The 23,667-nt window shown below is 47.4% G+C and overlaps 3 protein-coding genes across 4 annotated transcripts in view; 1 reads left to right on the top strand and 2 right to left on the bottom strand.

The window, feature by feature from the left end:
• The first annotated feature begins 239 nt into the window (after positions 1 to 239).
• Positions 240 to 9,454, top strand: mtrex (Mtr4 exosome RNA helicase). Its single transcript, XM_067249883.1, has 27 exons — positions 240 to 337; positions 637 to 777; positions 924 to 990; positions 1,158 to 1,220; positions 1,387 to 1,499; positions 1,764 to 1,938; positions 2,114 to 2,204; positions 2,363 to 2,487; positions 2,606 to 2,704; positions 2,994 to 3,114; positions 3,220 to 3,351; positions 3,881 to 3,960; positions 4,310 to 4,420; positions 4,600 to 4,701; positions 5,034 to 5,159; positions 5,345 to 5,495; positions 5,907 to 6,079; positions 6,170 to 6,238; positions 6,326 to 6,454; positions 6,559 to 6,669; positions 6,782 to 6,970; positions 7,727 to 7,890; positions 7,991 to 8,096; positions 8,202 to 8,258; positions 8,352 to 8,514; positions 8,816 to 8,920; positions 9,108 to 9,454. The coding sequence occupies exons 1-27, from the start codon at positions 240 to 242 to the stop codon at positions 9,158 to 9,160; spliced, it is 3,114 nt and encodes a 1,037-aa protein (XP_067105984.1). The 3' UTR covers positions 9,161 to 9,454.
• plpp1a (phospholipid phosphatase 1a) lies at positions 9,289 to 17,808 on the bottom strand. Of its 2 annotated transcripts, none has more exons than XM_067249884.1 (6): positions 17,340 to 17,808; positions 15,338 to 15,492; positions 12,546 to 12,829; positions 11,009 to 11,066; positions 10,401 to 10,577; positions 9,289 to 10,247 (listed from the first exon to the last, which is right to left on the bottom strand). In XM_067249884.1, exons 1-6 carry the CDS (start codon positions 17,395 to 17,397, stop codon positions 10,128 to 10,130), a joined length of 852 nt encoding a protein of 283 aa, XP_067105985.1. In that variant the 5' UTR covers positions 17,398 to 17,808; the 3' UTR covers positions 9,289 to 10,127. The 2 variants fall into 2 exon arrangements, with proteins under 2 accessions (XP_067105985.1, XP_067105986.1); XM_067249885.1 differs by lacking the exon at positions 15,338 to 15,492 and adding an exon at positions 13,975 to 14,126 and having other exon boundaries at positions 17,340 to 17,796.
• Positions 17,809 to 19,967: 2,159 nt separating this feature from the next.
• csgalnact1a (chondroitin sulfate N-acetylgalactosaminyltransferase 1a) overlaps positions 19,968 to 23,667 on the bottom strand; it is a 12,208-nt gene continuing 8,508 nt past the window's right edge. The window contains 4 exon segments of the mRNA XM_067250707.1: positions 19,968 to 21,160; positions 22,157 to 22,238; positions 22,340 to 22,434; positions 22,629 to 22,807. Coding sequence (XP_067106808.1) covers positions 20,871 to 21,160; positions 22,157 to 22,238; positions 22,340 to 22,434; positions 22,629 to 22,807 — 646 coding nt within the window. The 3' untranslated portion in view covers positions 19,968 to 20,870.

The following is a 23,667-nucleotide window of genomic DNA, read 5'->3' as shown; positions in this document are numbered from 1 at the left end:
TTTAGCCCAGTTGTTAGATTGGCATTTTTGTTGTGCTACACTGGCAAAATCAAATTGAGATGCCCATTAAGAGAATACGAGAAAGGGGAAACGTGTATTCCTTGACTGATTTTTGTTTGGTCATTTATAAATGTAAAAAGACAGCTCACTTGGGTGGTTTATGACTCATTGATGGGAGTAATAATCGGATAAAATACTCAAATCTGGCAACCCTTGGTTGTATCCAGTCATTTGCAAGCATGGCGGACGCGTTTGGAGACGATTTGTTCAGCGTGTTTGATGATGAACATACTTCTTCGAGTAGTAAAAAGTCTACTCAGTCAGCACCGCTAACGGGGTATGTATGGTGCAATTGCATTAAAGGAATTTAATTGAGCTCAGACGTTACAAATAATTCCAGACTGAATTGAGAGGACCGTTGCCTACACACTTGCTAACTGCTAATGCTAACTACCGTACAGTGCTACCTAGCCAACTTGTGGGAGACGTGAATGCACAATGATACATTAAGCAGATTGTGTATGTAGATATTACAGTTATGGTTGATGAAGACCTTAATCTATGAATTTGGTGTGGCCCGCATCCCCGGCAAGACAATACTGTATTGAGGTTTGTTATGAAACTTGTTCCTAACAGGAAAGCAGGTGAGAATCTTGGGACCAGGGACAAGGATGCGTCTTCCCCACAGATGAAAAGAGAAGCAGACACAGATGGAACGGAAGAAACGTTGTTTGGGAAGAAGCCGAAGTTGGATACAGTCTCCGCCGAGGAGATCAAGTAAGTAATTCACTACTTTACCACTCCAGCTGGAACATTCTTGCTGCTGAAGCTGCTACTGGTTCTTAGTGGTGTCTGTATTTAATTGGACGTGTAACTGCTTTCTGAAACCAATATTGACCAGAGAGGGGCTGTTTTTCCACCAGCTTGGCGGACCTGATGCCCAAGGTGAAGGTCCAACCCGTTGAGACTGTGGAGGGATGCAACCACGAGGTACATCATGCTCTACAAGCTCTCTGGAGGATGCTGTCAAGTCATTCTTAACTCGAGACTGAATAAGATCTTTGAATTGAAGTTCACCAGTGTAGATGTGCTGTAGGACACAGCTCCTGTGAACCTTCAGAGTTGCTGTGTGAACATGCAGTTCTTCTCCCCTCCAGGTGGCTCTACCTGACAATGAGGAGTACACCCCTCTGAAACCTCGTGTGGGAAAAGCTGCCAAGGTACTGTCACTGTACTGTCCTGCTCTCTGCTTCCCGTGTCGTTATACAGGGTCACACTGCCCACTAGAGTCTCTCTGAGTAGAGCTTCAGGTGACTGGTCTCTGAGTAGAGCCTCAGGTGACTGGTCTCTGAGTAGAGCCTCAGGTGACTCTAGTCTCTCCCACAGGAGTACCCCTTCATCCTGGACCCGTTCCAGCGCGAGGCTCTCCTCTGCATCGACAACAACCAGTCTGTCCTGGTCTCCGCCCACACCTCTGCAGGGAAGACCGTGTGTGCAGAGTGAGTGGAGCACATCCGCGTGGAGCACATCCGCGTGGAGCACATCCGCGTGGAGCACATCCGCGTGGAGCACATCCGCGTGGAGCACATCCGCGTGGAGCACATCCGCGTGGAGCACATCCGCGTGGAGCACATCCGCGTGGAGCACATCCGCGTGGAGCACATCCGCGTGCATTCTCACGCCAGCCTCTCACGAACGCACCCACTGGTGTCCGGAGCTTTACTCATATCTGCCTGCCTCTCGCCAAACCCTCCCCCCTCCAGGTACGCCATTGCCCTGGCACTCAGGGAGAAGCAGAGGGTCATCTTCACCAGCCCCATCAAGGCCCTGAGTAACCAGAAGTACCGGGAGATGTACGAAGAGTTCCAAGACGTGGGCTTGATGACCGGCGACGTCACCATCAACCCCACCGCTTCCTGCCTCGTCATGACAACGGAGGTATGATTGACGGCTGCATCCAGGTGGGCTGTATAAGCGCCGCCCTACGTGACGAGACCCAGCTGTGACTACAGCTCCATGAGCTGTGAACTGGACTGACCTAATGACACTCAGTCAAGCAACACTATAGTGTTGCTTGAAGGATATGTTTTTGATTGTTTGTTTGTTGTTCCAGATCCTGAGGAGCATGTTGTACCGAGGGTCCGAGGTCATGAGAGAAGTCGCCTGGGTCATCTTTGATGAGATCCACTACATGAGAGACGCAGGTGTGAATACACACTCGCTCACACACACTCTGGGGAGAACGAGGACACAGAGCAACTCCTTTATGTTTGGCGTGATTTAGAGCCCCGTGGCCTGAGATGTGGTGAAGATGTAGCCCGGGTGTAAAGAACGTGTGTGTGTGTGTGTGCGCTTCCTGTAGAGCGTGGAGTTGTGTGGGAGGAGACGATCATCCTGCTTCCTGACAATGTCCACTATGTCTTCCTGTCCGCCACGATCCCCAACGCCAAGCAGTTTGCTGAGTGGATCTGCCACCTGCACAAACAGGTGCTGGGAGGGAGCTCTATGTAGTGATGAAGAGTTTCTCTGTGTTCATGTTAGGGTCTGGTTCTGTCTGGAACCCCTCCAGCTGTGTAGTGTTCTCATGTGTCCCCTCTGCCTGCAGCCCTGTCATGTGGTGTACACAGACTACAGGCCCACACCCCTGCAACACTACATCTTCCCTGCAGGGGGCGATGGACTCCACCTGGTGGTTGACGAGAACGTAAGGCGAACACACACACATGGATAGGTTACTCTGAATGCAGGATTACTAACCCTCCATTATTTAACGTGTATCTGTGCACAGTGACTCAGCGTGTTGCCATGGTACTCAGCTAAGTGTTCTCTCTGAGTTATAAACCAGTTCAGGGACTGTCATCGATTACACGGTGTCCCGTGCAAATTCATGACAGCATGCCGTGTGTGTGTGTCTGGGGGATGTTTGGCGTGCAGTGTCATGTGTCCTCGTCCGACCCGTGTTTGACCTGTGCTCGTCTACTCTGGTCTGTCAGGGGGAGTTCCGCGAGGACAACTTCAACACGGCCATGCAGGTGCTGCGTGACGCCGGGGACTCTGGGGCGAGCAGCGCGGGGGGCAAGTGGGATGCCAAGGGGCGCAGAGGAGGAACCAGAGGTAGGGGGAGCCAAACGCTAGGAGGCGTCAGTCACCAATTAACCAATTCATCTAATGTACCGATAATTCAATGTGTGTGTGTGTGTGTGTGTGTCTGTCTCTCAGGACCCTCCAATGTGTTCAAGATAGTGAAGATGATCATGGAGAGGAACTTCCAGCCGGTAATCATCTTCAGCTTCAGCAAGAAGGAGTGTGAGGCCTACGCACTGCAAGTGTCCAAGCTGGACTTCAACACAGGTAAGCGACACACACACACTCCCACACACACACACTCCCACACACACACACTCCCACACACACACACTCCCACATGCCTCTGGCCTGAGCTGGAAGAGTTAACTGAGTTTTTGCTGCTTGTGTTGACGCCACACATTTCTCACCACGCTTCACACTGTTGTGTGTGATGTGATTAGCTACATGTCCAAACAGGCGGCAGACAGACTGAATATGGCGGTTGTTCTGCTGCAGGTCAGCTGTTCACAAACATCTCCAGATGAAGAGCATGCTTGTTCAGCCGAGGGGGGGGGGGGGGGGGGGAGGGGGGATTTGGATAAAAGCGCTAAATAAATGTATTATTATTATTATCATCATTACTATTACGTTATCCATGAAAGGAGAAGGGGTTAGGGATTAGAAGAGGGAGGAGGATGGGGGGGCGTCATCTTTCCTCCTTCTGTTATGATACAGCTTCTGAAGTGTTTAGAGAACAGAGAGCCAGGATATTAAACACACACGGGAAGGAAACGTTGCCATTTTTACATTTCAGAGGATGAGAAGAAGCTGGTGGAGGAGGTGTTCAACAACGCTGTGGACTGTCTGTCTGATGAAGACAAGAAGCTACCTCAGGTATGCCCCCCCCCCCAGCCAACCCCCCTCACACATGGGTTTGTCTTACTATCCTTGTGAGGACCTAAAATTCACTCTCATTCAATATCGTGCTAACCCTGACTGCAATTGTAACCTTAAACCCCCCAACCTAACTAGAAATAGCACCTGAATTGGTAAGGCCCAAGACAATGTCCTCACAAGGTCCATTTTCTTAATGTTTAACTACCCTTAGCTGTAAACGTAAACCACACACACACACACACACACACACACACACACACACACACACGGTAACAAGACCATGTTAACTATTAAGGATCTGTTTCCACCCTCCATGTATATTCCCAGCTGTACTGTGTGTCTGCAGGTGGAGCATGTCCTGCCACTGCTGAAAAGAGGGATTGGGATCCATCATGGAGGTCTGCTGCCCATCCTGAAGGAGACCATTGAGATCCTGTTCTCTGAAGGCCTGATCAAGGTGAGGCTGCTGCCTGCTGACCCAATACCTGCTTTGACCCTACCTGGCCTATGTCTACTTGCTAGCTGAATTTCACCCTAACTGGTCTAACCATGCCTGGTTAGGACCCCATCTTGGGATAGACATGACCTTTGACCCTGTATATGAGGTACTCTTAACAGTGTTGTCTCCCTGCTCAGGCCCTGTTCGCCACGGAGACCTTCGCCATGGGGATCAACATGCCGGCCCGCACTGTGCTCTTCACCAGCGCACGCAAGTTCGACGGCAAAGACTTCCGCTGGGTAACTGTGCCTGCCATTAGCGCACCTGCGTGTGTGTGCACGCTGTCATGTGTGTGCAAGGCTTTATAAGGCCGTGGACTCTTGCTCTGACGTCAGATAAACAGCCAAGTGGAGTTTGAGCAAGGAGGCTGTTGATCAAAATCTCACTCTTACATACACACACACTGGAATGTTCCCTAGTTCTGCGTGTTCAGCCATATTCCCGCCCAGAGGAACGTGCCTGCAGCTAACACAGCAGGATTTACAGTCACAGCAGTATTTTAGTACCCTATGTGATTTAAGACGGAACGCTGTGTGTGTGTGTGTGTGTGTGTGTGTGTGTGTGTGCGCAGATCACGTCTGGGGAGTACATCCAGATGTCCGGGAGAGCAGGTAGGAGAGGCATGGACGAGAGGGGCATCGTCATCTTCATGGTGGATGAGAAGATGAACCCAGCCAAGGGCAAAGAACTGCTCAAGGTAGGATGTGTGTGTGTGTGTGTGTGTGTGTGTCCATGAACACTTGGGTCAACAGGAACACACTTCTCCTGGCCTGTAAAATCTCCATCCACTTAGTTTGAAAGTCCCTTCAGTGCAAACAAGCATCCTTCAACCCCAGTGTCATGGTGTATTCCCAACATGCTCCCCCCCCACTGTCCCTCCAGGGTGCAGCAGACCCTCTGAACAGTGCCTTCCATCTCACCTACAACATGGTCCTCAACCTGCTGAGGGTGGAGGAGATCAACCCCGAGTACATGCTGGAAAAGTCCTTCTACCAGTTCCAGCACTACCGCGCTGTGCCTGGGGTGGTAGAGAGTACGTACATGCATCTCTCCACACACTACATACTACCCTCCACATACTACACCCTACCCTCCACACACTACATACTACCCTCCACATACTACACCCTACCCTCCACACACTACATACTACCCTCCACATACTACACCCTACCCTCCACACACTACATACTACCCTCCACATACTACACCCTACCCTCCACACACTACATACTACACCCTACCCTCCACACACTACATACTACCCTCCACATCCTACATACTACCCTCCACATACTACATACTACATGAGGCGTCCTAGTCCAGAGTGGGGGCCACCAAGTTCACAATAGAGAAAGTGGTGTGTTGGAGTGTTGCTACAGTGTCAGGCATGAACGGATCGGGTCATGTGTTAATGTGGTGTTGTTGTTGTTGACGTGTGCAGAAATGAGTAGCCTGGAGGAGCAGTACAATGCCATCCAGATCCCCAACGAGGAGAGTGTGGTGACCTACTATAAGATCCGCCAGCAGCTGGCCAAACTGGCCAAGGAGATTGAAGAGTTTGTCCATAAACCCAAATACTGCCTGCCCTTCCTGCAGCCTGGTCGCCTGGTCAAGGTAGCGTGCAAACTAACATGTGACCCATACATGATAACCCCCGGGTTCGATGAGATGTTGTAGATGAGAGATCTTGTGCTTGTTCCTCAGGTGAAGAAGGATGATGCAGACTTTGGCTGGGGTGTGGTGGTCAACTTCTCCAAGAAGACCAACGTCAAGGTGGCCAATGGAACACATCTTTCTTCTAGTATTACACACGGTGAAGGGCATGAGATTCAGTGTGTGTCTGTGTGTGTGTGTGTCCAGGTGGTCTCGCCAGAGCAGGACACTCTGTATGTGGTGGAGGTTCTGGTCCATTGCAGCAAGGAGAGTGTGAAGAACGCCTCCACGGAGGCTGCCAAGCCCGCCGGGCCGGGGGAGAAGGGCGAGATGCAGGTGGGGCTGTCCCAGCAGAGTCCATCCCTCTTCCTCCTCCCCCCTGTGCTGCCATGACTCGGCATTGCGTTTTTCAATCTGTGCACTTCCTTGTTCCTGGTCAGGTGGTGCCAGTGATGCTCCACCTCCTCACATCCATCAGCTCCGTCCGTCTCTACATCCCCAAAGACCTGCGTCCCCATGACAACCGGCAGAGCATGCTCCGGTCCATACAGGTACCCCTCCCTCCCACCCACGCGCGCTCACACACACACACACACACACCATTAGGTCCCTCCAAAATAGCAATGCCCTCACTACATTGTGTGCGTGTGTCCGCATGCACAGGAGGTACAGAAGCGTTTCCCTGACGGCGTGCCCCTGCTGGACCCGGTCGATGACATGGGCATCAAGGACCCCGCCCTCAAGAAGGTCATCCAGAAGGTGGAGGCCTTCGAACACAGGATGTACTCCCACCCCCTCCACAGTGACCCCTCCCTGGAGGCGGTGTACTCCCTCTGTGAGAGGAAGGCTCTGGTGGGTGGAGAAGTGTGTGTGTGTGTGTGAGCGTGCGTCCATACATACATCTTATCACTATGCACCAGTTGTGGGAATGCAAATGTGATCCATTGTTTATAGACCTCTAAGGTCACTTCTTGTTGGCAGGTTCTACACCTGGCATAGAGAGCATAAACACAGGAAGTAGGGTGTGTTACTTCCTGCCTGGCTTCCCCAGAGTATCACATTTGAGACCACTGGAAGCTTTGCGTGTGTGTGTGTTCTCTCTGACAGCGAGCAGCATCAGCTAATCTCCGTTAACCAGATTGCTTAATTTGATTGGTGCTGACATGGGATTAGCACCTGTTCTATAAAAACCTCTTCTATCTGTCATCTGGGATTTGCTAATCCACCCTCCTCAACACACACACACACACACACACATAGTAAACAGTTGTTTTCTACAAGCAGTGAGCCTCCAAGCTTCACCCATCGTAAAGTCAGGTGACAAGTGTCTATGGGTGAGCGACGTCATCTTTATTCAGACAACACACAGGCTGTCTTTGTAGCGATTGTGTGAGCGCGTGTCGGCGCGCGCTCACGTCTCTGTCGGGTTGGTAGACCGGCCTCGGAAGACTGTTCTAATGAGCGTTAAAGTGGATAATTGTCTTACCCAGGGACAGTGTGCATAGATGTGTTTATGGGCTAGACAACCAAATGCAAACACACACACCCAGAGTGCCTGTTGTTATGTCAGACGCATCACGCGTGTGTGTGTGTGTGTGTGTGTCTCAGATTGCCGGGGACATCAAGGGGGCCAAGCGGGACCTGAAGAAGGCCAGGACGGTGCTGCAGATGGACGAGCTCAAGTGCCGGAAGCGCGTCCTCCGCCGCCTGGGCTTCGCCACGTCCTCTGATGTCATCGAGATGAAGGGCCGCGTGGCGTGCGAGATCAGCAGGTCAGGACGGCCCTCTTGGACCGGGCGCTCCTGGTGGGGCAGTCCTAACCAGGGGTTGGAGTCCTGTAAACCTGACTGTGTGTGTGTGTTTTCTCCCCAGCGCTGATGAGCTCCTCCTGACTGAGATGGTGTTTAACGGCCTCTTCAACGACCTGACGGCTGAACAGGCCACCGCTCTGCTCAGCTGCTTTGTGTTCCAGGAGAACGTAAGACACACACACACACACACACACACTTTCTCGCTGGAGCACTGTGATTGGACGTCAGGAGTAGGATCTCGTTGATTCAGACTAACGGTAGATCTTCCCCAGGCCCAAGAGATGCCCAAGCTGACAGAGCAGCTGGCCGGCCCACTGAGACAGATGCAGGTAAACCCCGACACCACCATGACCTCGCCCTCATCACCACACTACCCCTTCTGACCACCTGACACATCCTGGTCTGTTCCCGTTGGTTGTCAGGAGTGTGCCAAGCGTATAGCCAAGGTGTCTGCGGAGGCCAAGCTGGATGTGGACGAGGACACGTACCTCAACCAGTTCCGCCCTCACCTGATGGACGTGGTGTACACCTGGGCCAACGGCTCCAGCTTCGCCCAGATCTGCAAGATGACCGACGTCTTCGAAGGTAGGCTAGCAACCACTTACCTTTTACATGAGTGTGTGTAATGTAATTTGCAAGCAGTATAATCTGTGTGTGTGTGGGTATATGTGATCTGCAGGCAGTATAATCTGAGTGTGTGTGTGTGTATATGGGATGTTTAGGCAGTATAATCTGAGTGTGTGTATATGGGATGTTTAGGCAGTATAATCTGTGTGTGTGTGTGTGTGTGTGTGTATATATGGGATGTTTAGGCAGTATAATCTGAGTGTGTGTATATGGGATGTTTAGGCAGTATAATCTGAGTGTGTGTATATGTGATGTTTAGGCAGTATAATCCGGTGTATGCGTCGTCTGGAGGAGCTGCTGAGGCAAATGTGTCAGGCTGCCAAGGCCATCGGCAATACAGAGCTGGAGAACAAGTTTTCTGAAGGTAAGATCACTGATGGGTCAGTACTGAGGGTCTAGGGAGAGATCACTGACGGGTCAGTACTGAGGGTCTAGGGAGAGATCACTGACGGGTCAGTACTGAGGGTCTAGGGAGAGATCACTGACGGGTCAGTACTGAGGGTCTAGAAAGAGATCACTGTGGGAGTGTCATGTTTCCTGTTTCTCTACAGGTATAACCAAGATCAAGAGGGATATCGTATTTGCTGCCAGCCTCTACTTGTGATTGGATTTCTCATGCTGGCCTGCCTCTTGGATGGACTCTGCAAGTCTGTGATTTGTGTTGTTAAGGGATACTCTTTATTGGTTGGTTGAATGTTCCTCTGGTCTCAGAAAAAAACAAACTGAACTACATTTATTTTCAGTTTTTAATTTGTTTATGTTCAAGAGCATCAATGGCTTTGTCCACTTTGTTCTTCGTCCAGAAAGCATCAAACATCACAAACATGTACATAATTTTAACATTTTAATAAAAAAGTCTGTATAGTGATTTCTTTACCCATGCAGATGAAGTAAAGTATATCTGAGTTGTGGTTATTTGGGTGTGGCTTGTCATGGTGGGTTAGCTTACACAGGACACAGCTGGCAGTAGCAGCATTCAGCCAAGGCAACCAGGGAACCAGTTCCATCCTGTTCCTACCTCCTCACCTGGAGCAGCCAGGGCCTGTCCAGACAAGGCTGGGGGGTGGAGTCAGACTGGACATTAGGGGTCTAATCTCTACCAGTCAGTCCCATGCAAAGGAACTGGGGGGGGGAGTTTGCAGGTCAGGAGTTTGTGAGGGAGACAGAATGGAGCTGAGTATACACAAAGACCTGCAGGAGAAAGGTTGTCTGAGATCTGGTCTGGGGTCAGTTTACCATGGATGTGGAATCTGAGCTGAAGTTGCTACAACCTAGATGTGATGGGTTGTCTCAAAGGGAGGAAGCTACTGTGGCTAATATTAACTGCTCACTACTCTAGAATCTGTCCCCAGACCAGAGATTGATTTACCCATTGCCCCTCCCCATATAAAAGACAAAAGCAAAAAGTAGCATTACATTCACAGGTCCCCGGAGAGGTACACCCACCCTTCACCTCCCTCCCTCCCTCCCCCAGTGGTCCAAGCCCTTAGTGGGTGCATGCAGTAAAAATCTTCCCACTGGCACAGCAGCTGCATGCCATAAATGGTTCCTCCCTCCCAGTCAATCATAGCTTAGTTAGGACTTTCAAAGTGGTTTCCATTGGTTGGTGTCTCCTGGAGCGTGGCGTGGGGAATCTCCAGCTCCTTCTGAGGCTCCACTCTCTTCCTGAAGAAGTCCGACACGCAGAAGACCTGTGGAGGGGGGGGAAAAAAGATTTCCTTCCTTCAACTGAGCTGCTTGAGGAGATCCAAGCCCTCCAACCGCAACACAAACTGGACCTACTTCTAAACATGTAGACTATAGAGAGGATTGACAGATGAGGAGGGGAAGGTAGGTGTACTGACCACCAGGATGGCCATGAGTGCCCCCTGCACCAGTCCAGTGAGCACATCGCTCCAGTGGTGCTTGTAGTCCGACACCCGGGACAGCCCCGTGTACACGGAAGCCGCAATCAGGAAGAACTGGATGGTGGGCCGCAGGAGCCTCGCCCAATCAGCTTGCAGCCTGGCCTGGAGGTAAAGCTGTGGGGAGGGGATGAAAATGGAGCTGTGTGAAGAGGAGTTTGGACGCATGTCTTGGGTGTGTACAGAACAGTGTCAAGTGTGTTCAACATTTTCAGTTACATTTTCACTTCAAGCTAAACAACTAAGGGGGGGACAAATGTAGTTATTCTTTAACCCCCTCTTAGTGACATCAGAGAGGATTAGGCCTTCTGTGGTGGGCTTGTTTCCTAGGAGTGTTTTGCAGTGGCTGCAGATCCCAAACCACATCCTCTACTCTTCTGTCCCCACACACATATTTACACCTGCAAGCACTGCGCTATATGCTGTTCTAGTGTTAGCATATCCAGTGCTGTTCTAGTATTTGTGTGTCTAATACTGTCTTACCTGCTGATCTAGTGTCAGTATGTGCTATTCTGCTGTTCTAGTGTCGTTGAGGAGGCAGTACTTACAGCCAAGAAGAGCATGCAGTACATGGAGAAGGAGGAATGGCCTGAGTAGAAGGACAACCTGCAACCGACAGAGAGAGGCATTATGGGATAGCTGTAGGTTGGAGGGAAACAACCATTGGACATGAGATGCTAAGGTGGCTGTAGAGAGCTAGACAGATTTCTTCTGTCCTCTGCTTGGGCCTGGCAAGATATATTAGACCAATTGTTCTCACTGCACAAATGGGTGACTACACACAGGAAATGGGTACGGTCAACTGACAGAATCATGGCATGGGCAGATTGTTCATAATTTTCCAGGTTCAGTTCAAACTAACAGTTTCTATGTTGCAAGATATTTTCCTGTTTGAAGTTAAGTCAATGCTTTTAATTAACATGAATAATGTGCAACATAACAAAAACCATCTCCAACAAATACAAGCAATTGATGACACGCATATTTAAGGGGATTCATGTAATTGCTATTCACTAAATATATCTCCCAACATCCGATCTAAACCCAACATCAAATCTGGGAAATCTTAATGCTGAGCCCTGTCCTGATAATGTTTCAGAAGATGAAGTGCAAAAATAACTGGTTAAATGTACCACCCGTACAGCCGACAGTCAATTTCATCATTATGGACAGTAGAAACAATAATAATCGAATAAAGTATTTTCAGGTCAATGTTTTTTCCCCTGACTATCGAGGTTTTTCCATGACTGTTGGGACCCTGGTCTGTGTGTGAGAGTGTGTGTGTGAGTGTGTGTGTGTGAGTGTGTGTGTGAGAGTTGCCAGGGCTAGGGGAAATGGGATGTTAGGACAGCGCTGGTTTGAAAGGGTGGGTCCTCCCTATCCTGCGGGCCCCTGGGGCTTCCTGTTTATACAGGCAGCACTACACTGGCCTGACGGGGCATCCGGACTGAGATGACTGATAACAAACACAACCTCTCTCTCTTACGCACACACAGTGCGGGATGGCATTATTTCATGGGTTAGGAAGACATTCTAGAAGGGTTCTATTTAGGAACCCTCCAAAATGCTGATAACCCAGCTACCAGACCAGACACTCCTCACCTCCTGACCACGCTAGTCTATCATACACATCTACTTCATCTCTAACATTACGATGATAGCATTTAAGACGTGGAACTGCATGTCAGTGAATGTCAGCTCACTATATTAAATTTCAAAACATGATGCAACTGGTTTCTTGGCGAGTCACCATGCCTACCACTTAAACCACGTATGCAGTCATTTTATACAATGGTGCATTCCATATGGAGAGACTTGTTATTGATCTGAACACCGGTCTGCAGGTACACACCCACACATTAAGCTCTAACAAGCTCACACAGCAAAATCCTGAGGTTATTCTGACCAGCTCTTTTCACCACAACTTTGATCTACTAATGAGTTCCAGGCAGGGTGTGCAGCACCCACCCAGGTAAACATGACCTTCAGAAGCTAGGGAGAAACAGGGAGACTCCCACAGGCCACCCCCACCCAGGCCACCCCAACACAGTCCTAGTCCTTAGTTTCCACGGAAACTGAACCCACCTGCCCTCATTGGACAGCCTCTGGTCTCCAGTGCAGGTAAAGTCCTCAATGTAAACCCCCGCAGTGCAATTTTTCAGGTTCCAATCAGGCTTGCACACATCCAGAAAGTGAGGGCGCAGCCGACCAATGGAGTATTTGGCGATGTCAGTCAGTGATTGGCTCATGGCCGCCCCGAACAGGAAAGTTCCGATGGCCTTATAGAGACAGGCCATGTAGCTGTTGCTGAAAGAGGACTTGGACTGGATGCGCTTCAGATGGACTGAGAGGCACTCCCCAGCGATCATCTGCACCCATGGAGGACAAGGGTGAGAGGAGGAGGGAGGGAGAGAGGAGACAGGAATTAGTGTACAGGTCTGTCTGACCTACACAATCACCTACACACAATATTTGTTGTATCAGTCATTCACATTACATTGACTAACAGTAGTAGATAATAAAAAGAGTTTTAGGTGAAATATCCTGACATATAGGAGAACAGTCAGTTCCAATAACGTTTGTGTACTTCTAAACAGGCGTGTGTGTGTGTGTTTGTGTGTGTGTGTGTATGTGTGTGTAACAGAGCGAGATAGACAGAGGGGAAGCATCTGAAAAAGATGATGGACTACAATTTGAGTTAGCGTAGTACTAGGGTTAAGGCTAGGACTATGGTTAGTGCTAGGACTTAGGGATTAACAGTGCTACACAAAGCTCTGGTCCCCTGCCACCCTACAGACACCAACCAAACCAGATCCTTCAGTCTCTGGGAACTTGAGATGTAATGTTCTCCAAGTTTTCTGGATGTCTGGGTTCTACGAGACAAGACTATGTGCAAAGCAAAGATGTGCATGTCAGTTTTCAAATAGCTTTTATATGTCAGTATAGAATCTAGGAAGTGGGATTCTCTCCTCTTCACAGAGCTCACATCCTGCTTTCTCTTACACACACGTTCTTCAACACACACATAATGCCAAACACGCATGGTTGAATGGCTAGCTGACAGAATGGCTGGTTGGATGCGTATATGGGTGTCTGACTCTGGCTGTGTGGCTGGCTGACTGGCTGTGTGGCTGGCTGACTGGCTGTGTGGCTGGCTGACTGGCTGGCTGTTACAGTACATCCCGCAGATAGAGAGGTCATCTGTTTCAGGATACAAATGTGCCTGTTCCAGCAGGCACAGGACGGTTACCAGTGAGGCAGTAAATGTTTGAATGGATGCAAAACTCTATAAGCACTTGAATGATCATACAGAGTGATATCATGGTGGAGGCAGTTAAAAAAAAAACGTGTCAGATCGATAGGGATGTTTATATGACACACAGAAAAGGGGAAGCCCCAGAACGACAGACAGCGATGAAGGGGGGGGGGGGGGGGGGGGGGGGGGCAGGGAGGATTAAAAAAGTGGTTGTGGGCGGCGGAGGGTGGTGCGTTAAGAGAAGAAGAGGGGACTTACAGTGAGTACAGTGACTGGGATCATGACGCCCCCTAACAACTGATAAGTGATGGTGTCGTCCTTCAGTGGGTACTTGATGGAATCATCGTTACAGAAAAAACCCCGCCTGAACGGATCGTGTTGCAGTGTGAGTATTGCGAACGGCAGTCCAGCTAGCAAAGGGCAACGAGAGAAAACAGAAAATGAGTTACATCAGACACGCTCAGTGGCCATCGCCGACCCCTGACCTTTACGAGCGATGTACTCCAGCCAGCCTGCGGGGGGGGGGGGGGGGGGGGGAGGGGAGTTAGAGGGGGCTCTTAGGGAGAGCATGTTCGGAGTATGGCGATAGGGTTAAAAGGTCCCTTGTGGGGGGGGGGGGGGGGGGGGGGTTGGGGAGGGTCAACTCCCAGGTAAAGAGACCCTGCTGAAGCACAAAACACCTTGTTAGTGAGTCGACGTGTTAGAGGTTACCAAGAGGTCGATTAGTCAGCGACACATCCAGTGGACACAGACAAGAAGCGACTAGCAGCAAGACTGTTTCCTTCTGTCTACCTCCTTGCCTCTTCTGTTGGTCTGTCAAGCGAGATTTTTGAAAACTGTCATCAATACAGCACACACAGAGGCTAGATTTCAGCCCTCAACCCTGAATAGAAGTCAGATCTCTGGCTCTTCCACCACACACACACACAGACACACACACACACAGAGAGAGAGAGAGAACATAGTGTGCCAGAACTGCTGCTGTCTCTGTCATTCTTTTAAATGGAATCTGTATCAAATTATTATGTTCCAGAGAAGTGTTTCAGCTATTTAGGGACAAAGAGATGACTGTGTATGTACTTCCTTTCTCCTCCTCAGTTCCTGGCTAAGTGGGAGGAGACCAGATTTAGTAAGATCCGACCATAACCCTAACCCCCTCTAAGATATTCACACAGTCACACACACATACACACTGAGCAACCCTGAAAAAGCAGAGGCGAGATATGTGAGATACATCAGGTATAAAAGGTCAAAGTGGTGGTCGCTATCTATAAATCCTCTTTCCTTTGACGTTGTGGCTTTATCGCGTGCAGCGCTGATGTGGCATCTCATTGTTTGTTGGTGGTATGTGGTTCAGTGTTGTGTGGTTAATGTTGTGTAGTGCTGTGAACACTTAAACTCAGTAGACATCCTTCTATATGTCAGGACATTTCAACCAAGGCTCAAACCAATCGGAAGGAGCCCTGCTGATTGAGCCTTGTTAGGCAGCAGCTGTTCATGCGTTGATTATCATGAAATATGTTAGCTATTGGTCAATGAGTGACAAGTTTTATAATTTTTTTGTTTGTTTTCCTTGGCTGGTTGTTGGCTAGCCATGCTAGCTGGCTAGTTTGCTACTCACAGAACTAATGGGCAGCGTAAAGCCCACAGTGTAGAGGACCGTGGAGGTGATGGTGCTGTGGTGAAACGGGTAGCTGATAGTGTCGTCATGACAGAAGAAGCCCCGTTGGTAGGGGCGGATCTTAGCCAGGTTAAAGGCTGCCAGGGGCATGCCCGCTGCCGAGGGAAAGAGGAGTCAGAGGTCAGAAATCAAACACACATGTAAGGGTCAAGGTTCAACCTAACACTTCAAAGGGTTGATGGTCTGTAGCATTGTTCTCTACCAGACTACAATCTCTTTTCATGAAACTGTGAATTTAAGTGTTGGAGTAAAATTAATAATATTAAGAAGAAGAAGAATGCCGTTAAAAATACAAGACCACGATAAGCTTTTTCACAACACAAAAGTAGGCTACAAGAGAGATATTCCAGAAGAGAGACCGACGGGCATTTGAGGGGGTTAGGACCAACTTTCCGAACATTATATAATCGCTACATGAAGAATGAGCAAACTGTACAAATATAATACTACTCTAGTAGGACATGTTATGCTGGAGCTATGATCACAGAAAATACTGTGCTCAAGTTCTAACAACCTAAATGGAAAAACACCATAAAGATAGCACAGTCCTGCTAATAGGCTGTGACAGGGCAAAGTCTTGGAGCAGCTGTTTCTGGTCTCTGATTGGCTTGTCCCTCAGCCCTTTGTTAAAGCAGGTGAAAGGCATGATGGGAAACAGACAATGTTTTTCATTCATGTCCATGTTGGAGCTTGAGGCCCCTCTCCACATGGTGCACAGAAGATAGACCTGTTATTGTGCTGTTTTCCCTCTCTCTCTCCCCAACACACACACACACACACACACGATACTGGACCACCATTATCATATGTAGGAGACAGCAGCCTGGGTTTAACAAAGTCCATGACACTAAATACTGCATCCAATGTCAGCTGTGTGTGTGTGTGTGTGATCCAAATGCCAGACAGAAATAGAGGCAGGTGTCTGGCGTTACAAGTGTCTCCCATGTCTTCTGGTTCACTTCCTGTCAACACAAAAATACAGCCCTGTCACCATGGAAAAGTATGGTACAGGGTCTCATGTTGTCCCCCAGGGAATCCAACAAGGGTTCTAAGCCTTCAGATACATGTAGGGCTTTCCTCACTCAGGACCACCTCCTCCTCCTCTTCTGTCTCAGAGACACCCCCTCCTCCTCCTCACCAGAAAGGAAGCTGGCAGTAGCCCCCAGAGATGGAATCCACTGGACAGCTGCACTGCATTCTGGGATGCCATATCTATGACTCACTCCACCGTTCCATTATCATAACTAGATTATCCTTAGATTACACAGACACAGACACACACACAGACAACACAAGAGCCAGGGAAAAGGAGGATAACATGCTCAAAAGAGGAGGGAGAGGAGGAATAAGTAGGGGTGACATCAGTCCTAATTGTAGGTAGGAGAGGGTGAGAAAAGGCGATTTAGGGACAAGAAGGTAAGAGTTATTTAGAGGGTAGGGTGACAATGCATTATGATGTAAATGTTTCCACCACACCTTAAGGATAGGCTGAACAGAAGAATTATACCTCCCTACGAAACAGGATTCTAACTGCCCATTGACTGGCATTCCAATCTGATTCTCAGAGTTGTAGCGCACGCGAGGAGTTGGCCAACCTGATGCTGCTTAAACACACGCGCACACCTCATTTGTGCGGCGTCATTGGCGACGTAAGTCGTCTGCTCTGCGCTGCATATCGTGTTTGCTTGACAGACCGAGACAGCTGATGAAATGCAAAACATAGGGCTACTCTTGGTTCGTGGCTTGGAAATGTGGATACTTTTTTATAGCATTCCAATCACCAAGTAAACATCCGAAGAACGCTTTATCTTATCTGCCCTTGTGAGTTGAAGCCTAACTGATCCTTTTCAGTGACCCTTGCTGTCAAAAAATACCCAGCGTTATTTATTTTTAAATCAACCAAAACAAACCGAATATACACACCGTTAAAAGAAACACATACCTAGAACTAGACAGGCTATGTCCAGCAGAATAAAGGGTATCCCTCTCGTCTCGAACATCTTTCCTTCTAGTCTTCGGCTCGTAGACTCCGCTCAGGCTCGTGTCTGCTCCTCCTACTAGAGCTACCACTGTTGTTGTCGCCTTAAAGTGCGTTCTCAGCAAACAGCAAATCGCATTAAATCAACAACACTAAAGTCCATCAAAAATGAATATCCAAAAACACTTAAAATACTTAAAAAGCAAATGGCGACTTATTGTCGACGCACTAATTTTCGACTGTCAAGAAATGTGAAGCCGATCCCTTTGAAAAGGGGTAAACGAATCAACGCGAAATGCCTGCAAATGTTTACTAAAAGCGTCTACACAGGGATAATAAACTGAACAGAGATTACGCCTAGGCTTCTGACATTTCTTATCGAGTGGCAGAGCCGACATCGACGAGGACTGCCTTTATCGGTTTGTGCACAGTGCTACGGTCGAGGATCATTATAATATGACAGGAGCTGACGGAACAGAGCGCCGGGCCATACGACAGGCCGGTCGCTCCACCTACTATGGGTGCTTTGTGTGTGCGCGTGTGTGTAAATGTCTGTATAGTATGGTTGTGTGTTTCCTTTATCTATAATTTAAATGTATTTATCGTCAAGAAATAAAGGACAGCTTTTAATATATCCCATTAGCAGTCACAATAGTGATCCACTTTCCCTTTGTCCCATGTTACTTTGTTTAACTGTTGACTGTTTAACCCTCCTAAAAAGTGTACAACCTTGGTGTTCGCGGGTCAAATTTGACCCGTGTTTTAATACATTGACAAGCACTGAATTAAAGCTAAAAATATCATCCAATTAAATTTTTCATCTGCCAAGTAATATATTAGCCATCCATATCCATAATTAAATAGCCTATATATTACTTGAATTTATTAGCATGTGCACGTTTTATGTACAAAAAAGGCACAATTAATCTATTTTATTTGGTTATGATGTACAGAACAGGGAAATTATTTATAAGACCATGAGAACAGGGTAATAATAAACAATGTAATTCTCAAAAAATAATTGGCCTCATTGTTTGATGTGTATACCCCAGGAAGGTACACCAGGTAAGCATTGAAATGGCATGTGGCAATGTGGCAATTAATCTCCCTCTGATTTTTCACAAACACTAGTCTTCGCTCCATGTTGGTCATGTCAATAAGGATCTTTCTATAGGCTGTGAGATATCCTTTGCTCATGTTGACAACTGCAGTTCAGTCAAGACACATACGATTTTAGCATTAATTGATAACCATAGACATGGAAATAAGTTTGACTTTGGCAGAGTGGATGTATCTAGGTGTAACATAAATAGACTATGAGGCAGGGAGCAATTAGAGAAACAATCCCCCCAGATAGATAGTACATCCAGACAACACAGGAGGATGTGAGTGGGATGGGTGTGTGTGTGGGGGATTATTTGCTGCATGCTACAATTGAATTCAAGCCAATACAATTTAGTGGCTTGAAACATAATTTGAATACTTTTACACAATATTAATATACTATTATTGTAGGTTTTTATTCATACTATTTATGTTTTGTTGACCTTTTAGTTATTTATGATGATTTGGCAACATTTACTGTTTATTTCCATGCTTAAACCACCCATAATTACTACAGACAACACCACAGATGTGACCTTTTTTTATAGGTATTTAAAAAAAAGAAAACTAATGAAATTTTGTTTAATTGTATTCAGTAGACCGCTGTGGAGGCATTAATGAACCCTTGTTTTACCAAAAAATTTAAGGTGTTTTTCATGCACCTAAACATCCGTGGGTAAAACCCACGCGTGACCCACACGCAATAGGAGGGTTAACAAGCAATATTACGCCATAGTTAACGGAAAATATAACGCAACCTCTTAGATAAACGGAAATATCACAATCCTAGAAACTGAACTTTTGACTGAACAATAATGTTGATCGGAAGGACCACAGAAATGCTACAAAATGCAGCTCTCTGCAGGCAAACAGTAGTCATTGCAGGACAAACTGGAAGGCTTATACTAGCCTACCACCTGGTGTCAATGAAGGGCAACTGATCGCTTGGGGTGAATGTTTGACACACACTGATGATTAAAACTGGTAAATGTTTTCGCTTTGTAATGTGTTATTTCAACTGTGTGAAAACTGTGAAAAAAACACATGAAGGAAACATATTTCTAAAAGTAAAAAACAAACGTACCCTGGACAGTTTCTGGAGCTGCTTCTTGCCACCCTTGATGTCCAGGTTCTCTGCCTCATCCAGACAGCTCTGTAGTTCTTTGACTGTGACCTCCAGGTTCCTTGTCATCCTCCTTGGCACCCCTCTACAGGTTAAACCTGAACTAAGTCCACTGACAACTTAATAAGGTCCTAATCATTACCAATGTTAAGATAGGGAAAAAAATTTAAGCAAACCATTGTTAGTTCAATGGTTCAAACATCCCACACACAAACTGCATTTATACATATTCATGTATATTTATACATATTTAGTATCTTTTTGCATAACATATATGTATTTATAAATATAAATATAAAAAATTCTAATATATATTTATATAAATACTGTATATATTAGACGCGACAATAATAATGACAATGGGGGAAAACAAGTAGCCAATGTAATTGTAACAAGAAATGTAACATCCAATCATGTACAATAACAAAGTTGATATATACACTGAAAGTGCTAAATGTTTGTTTCGTAAAATCTTTGGCCTTTTAACACCCTATAATCAGTCCAAGCACCAACAATAAGATGAAGGGCTTTTAAATAATAAAATCTCTTCAACTTTTATCCTATCCTTTTAGGATAGGCGCACCTAAAGGTGAACACTTGCATCTTACTGCTCTCTCATTCATCTTGTGGGAAAGATAATAATGCTCCAAGTCATTCATACTTTTCGTCAAGTTATTTAGACTTCTCTTCAAATCATTCAGACTTCGGGTGAAGTCGTCGTCATAATTCTTCTGGTTGAATTTCAAAGCAGCTAATTCAGTCCAACAGTAAAATATCAAAGTAAACTTTTCAACTGTGACTGTCTCACTGGTCTCTGTAACACTGCCCACGAACTGTGGGATGGAAGGGTTTGATAATATATATCTATATATATAACTGATGACATTCTAATATTATTTGCAGAAAGTTCAACACAAAATAACCTGTTCAGGGTTGGAAAGTGACTTCACAACATGTGAGTTCATTGCATATTCAGTCCATCAGCTCTTTCAGACTCCCAGTGTTCCTTATCTGTCCACTAGATGGCGATAGTTCACTGCAGGTTATCCACAGCACCAACTTCACAAATCAAAGAAAATCCCATATCTTCTGGCCTTTCCTCACGTTCCCATGTTTAACGTTTATTGATACAACACATGTCTTTTTGTGGCTTTCTTTTGCCATTGAAGCAGTCTGTCTGAGTAGACCTGGGTCAGTCAGCCTGGGTCAGTCAGTCTGGTTCAGTCTGCAGTGCCTCTAAATAGGCCCTCCCCTGCTCCCTCTCCCCCTCAGGTCTTCTTGGAGCTGCCCCTGGGTTTCTGCTTGCGGAGGTGAGCCTCTATCTCCTGTCTGAAGAGCAGCATGCCCAGCTGGCCGTGCGACGCCTCGTTCATGGCCTTGGACTGCATGCACATGCGGTACTGCTCCGGGGCCAGCTCGTCCGCACACTGCTTCTCATGCCACAGGTGGAAGAGGCCGCGTGATGGTGAGCGCACCACCAGCAGGTTGCTGTGGAGATACTTCCTGTACAGATGGACGTCCTCCCCGCCCCAGCCTTTGATGTCCAGGTCAAACCCACCTGGGGGGGGTAGTTTGAGTATTCTAATAATTACACGGTATTCGAATAAGTACTTCAAGATGTCATGCATTTGAAAGATGATGTGGTTTTGTGTTAGATGTTGTGTCAGACTTTGTGTATAATATGTGACGTGTTATGACATAAGTGGTCAGGAATGGTGAGGTATTGTTGTACAGTACAGAATACACATGCCTCAACTAATCCGCTGAGACATGTTGCTGGGCATCCTCTGAGATCAGACCTAGTACACACCAGGCTGGCCTACACAGCATCACACGCCACACTAAGCTGCCTCCACGACCTTTCCCTGTCTCCTACTCTCTCTCTTATCCCGCTCACTCTCTCACACTCTCTCTCTCCCTCGAACTCTCTCTCACTCTTATACTGTTCTCTCTCTCTCACACTTCCTGCTTTATCTCTCTGTCTTTTTCTCTCTCTCTTTCTCTGTCACAGTCTCTCTCTCTCCTCTCCCACCCTGCCTTCTCCCTTCCCCTCTCCTGTGCTGGGACTCCAGGGTCATCTGAAGCTCTCAGATATAAACAGGAAAGCACAACCCATCCAGATGTTGATGTGTTTACTTATTGGGCTACAGCCTGAATAATGCATATCCCCACTGCAGACACTAAGATGAAAATACGGCACTCCTTTCAACTACCTCTCTGTCTCAAGTGTGCGTGTCTGTGTGTTCACTAACAAGGTTTCCAGACTAGTGGTTTACAGCTCTGAGTTCATCCATGGCTTGGAAAACATGGAAACATTGACAGAAGAAGGCTGTGATCATAGCCAGCATGACATGAGAGGTGTAGAACTGTGCTGTAGAGTGTGTGTGTGTCTGTGTTGAGAGTAGTACAAGAGTGTGTGTACCTATGTTGATTGTGGTATTGGAGTGTGTGTGGGTGTCTGTGTTGACAGGGGTGTAAGAGTGTGTGTGTCTGTGTTGACAGGGGTGTAAGAGTGTGTGTGTCTGTGTTGAAAGTGGTGTAGGAGTGTGTGTACCTATATTGATGAAGTCAGATCTATACTGACAGGTCATGCCAAAGCCAAAGTCTCTCCAGAATCCTGTGTCTTTTTTGATAACCTGAGGAAGTACATTTTCATTATAATGTGAGTCAAAACGTTACTCTGGATGTGTGTGTGTGTGTGTGTTTGTGCGTGTGCGGGGGGGGGGGGTAAACTCACCAACTGCTGGTCCACAGGGGGGATGTGATCTCGACCCCCGTAGATCAGCGAGGGGTTGTACTGGCTGAACAATACTGGGTAGAACACCCTCTTACCTGGGGAGGGGGAGGTGGAGGTCAATCAGATGAAATAACATCGTATTTGCATAGTGTTTTTCACAGTCAATGTCCCAAAGCCCAACAGACTCTTATAGACAGATGGAGGAGAAGTCCATGATGTCCTCCACCTGTCCCCTCTCCCTCCTCCCTTCCTCCTTCCTCCACTCCTCCCCCCACCCCCACCCCCATACCTGGCTGGGTGTTGAGGCGGCAGGTGTTCAGGAAGTCAGTGGTGAAGTAGATGTCGACGTCACAGAAGAAGAGCAGGACGTTCCCGCCCTTCCAGGACCGCGCCCCCACGTCCAGGCCACGCCCCCTGGAGAACTCCTCCTCCAGCTGCAGCAGAGTGTAGTTTTGATAGTGGATCTCCCTGGGGGAGGGAAGGGGGAGGGTGTGCATATAGAGAAGACCTCTAAATGAATCCACCCTTGTTTGTGACGCTGAAATGGTCATGTTAGGTAGAGAAAGAGGGGCCCCTAATCTGAGATTTGATTGGGGTCACAAAATTGACAAACCTGCCTCTGCAAAAACACAGTATGGACCAATCACAGTAGAGAACTCAGTTTGGGCCAATCACTGTACAGCTCACTGCAGTATAAAACGTCTCAAACAGGAACCCCTGGTTTCCCTGGTGATTGCTAGTTATATAAATAAGGTATATACTGTCTATTAAACAACAAAATTATGTGATATTATATATTATGATATCAACAATACAAAATGGCATATTATCCTTTTGTATTTATTGGGAGTTCATCAGCCCAGTATTCTCAGTATTAGTGGTTGTTCTTTTACAGGGTCAGATGAGTGTGATGAAGCCATGGAAACACACACACACACACGTATACTGGCACACACTCACACATACATACACAGACAGAAAGGTGGAAAGACACACAAGCATGCATGCACACATGCACACACACAAACACACACACACACGATAAGCTTGACAGAAAACAACTGAAATATCCTTGTTAATACAGCTCAAAATATTTATTTCGCCTGGGACCCAGGAGTGCCCCAAATCTTTTAAGTCACCAGAAATTCTTGGGACATGAAAACATTGTGTATAGAAGCCTGCAGGAACTGTTACATGGCAGGAAAATACCAGCTAATCACAGATACTTAAAAATAAGCAGAAACGCTTATGGGCTTGAAATGTGGAGTGGATTTAGAGTGAGAGGAGTGTAGAGGAGAGGAGGAGGACAGGAGAGCTGGGAGTCTGAC

Source organism: Osmerus mordax, chromosome 14, assembly GCF_038355195.1.
Source record: "Osmerus mordax isolate fOsmMor3 chromosome 14, fOsmMor3.pri, whole genome shotgun sequence".
Lineage (NCBI taxonomy): Eukaryota > Metazoa > Chordata > Actinopteri > Osmeriformes > Osmeridae > Osmerus > Osmerus mordax.
This window is presented reverse-complemented; position numbering and strand designations above follow the sequence as displayed.

Bases quoted from the DNA above. Each gene is read 5' to 3' on its own strand.
- mtrex (XM_067249883.1), top strand. From the start codon at position 240: ATGGCGGACGCGTTTGGAGACGATTTGTTCAGCGTGTTTGATGATGAA. The intron at 1,939-2,113 runs GTATGATTGACG...TTGTTGTTCCAG, and splicing joins GCCTCGTCATGACAACGGAG to ATCCTGAGGAGCATGTTGTA. The intron at 8,259-8,351 runs GTAAACCCCGAC...GTTGGTTGTCAG, and splicing joins GCCCACTGAGACAGATGCAG to GAGTGTGCCAAGCGTATAGC.
- plpp1a (XM_067249884.1), bottom strand. From the start codon at position 17,397: ATGTTCGAGACGAGAGGGATACCCTTTATTCTGCTGGACATAGCCTGT. The intron at 15,493-17,339 runs GTATGTGTTTCT...TTCCCTCGGCAG, and splicing joins CATAGCCTGTCTAGTTCTAG to CGGGCATGCCCCTGGCAGCC. The intron at 10,248-10,400 runs GTCAGTACACCT...CCCCCTCCACAG, and splicing joins CACTCATGGCCATCCTGGTG to GTCTTCTGCGTGTCGGACTT.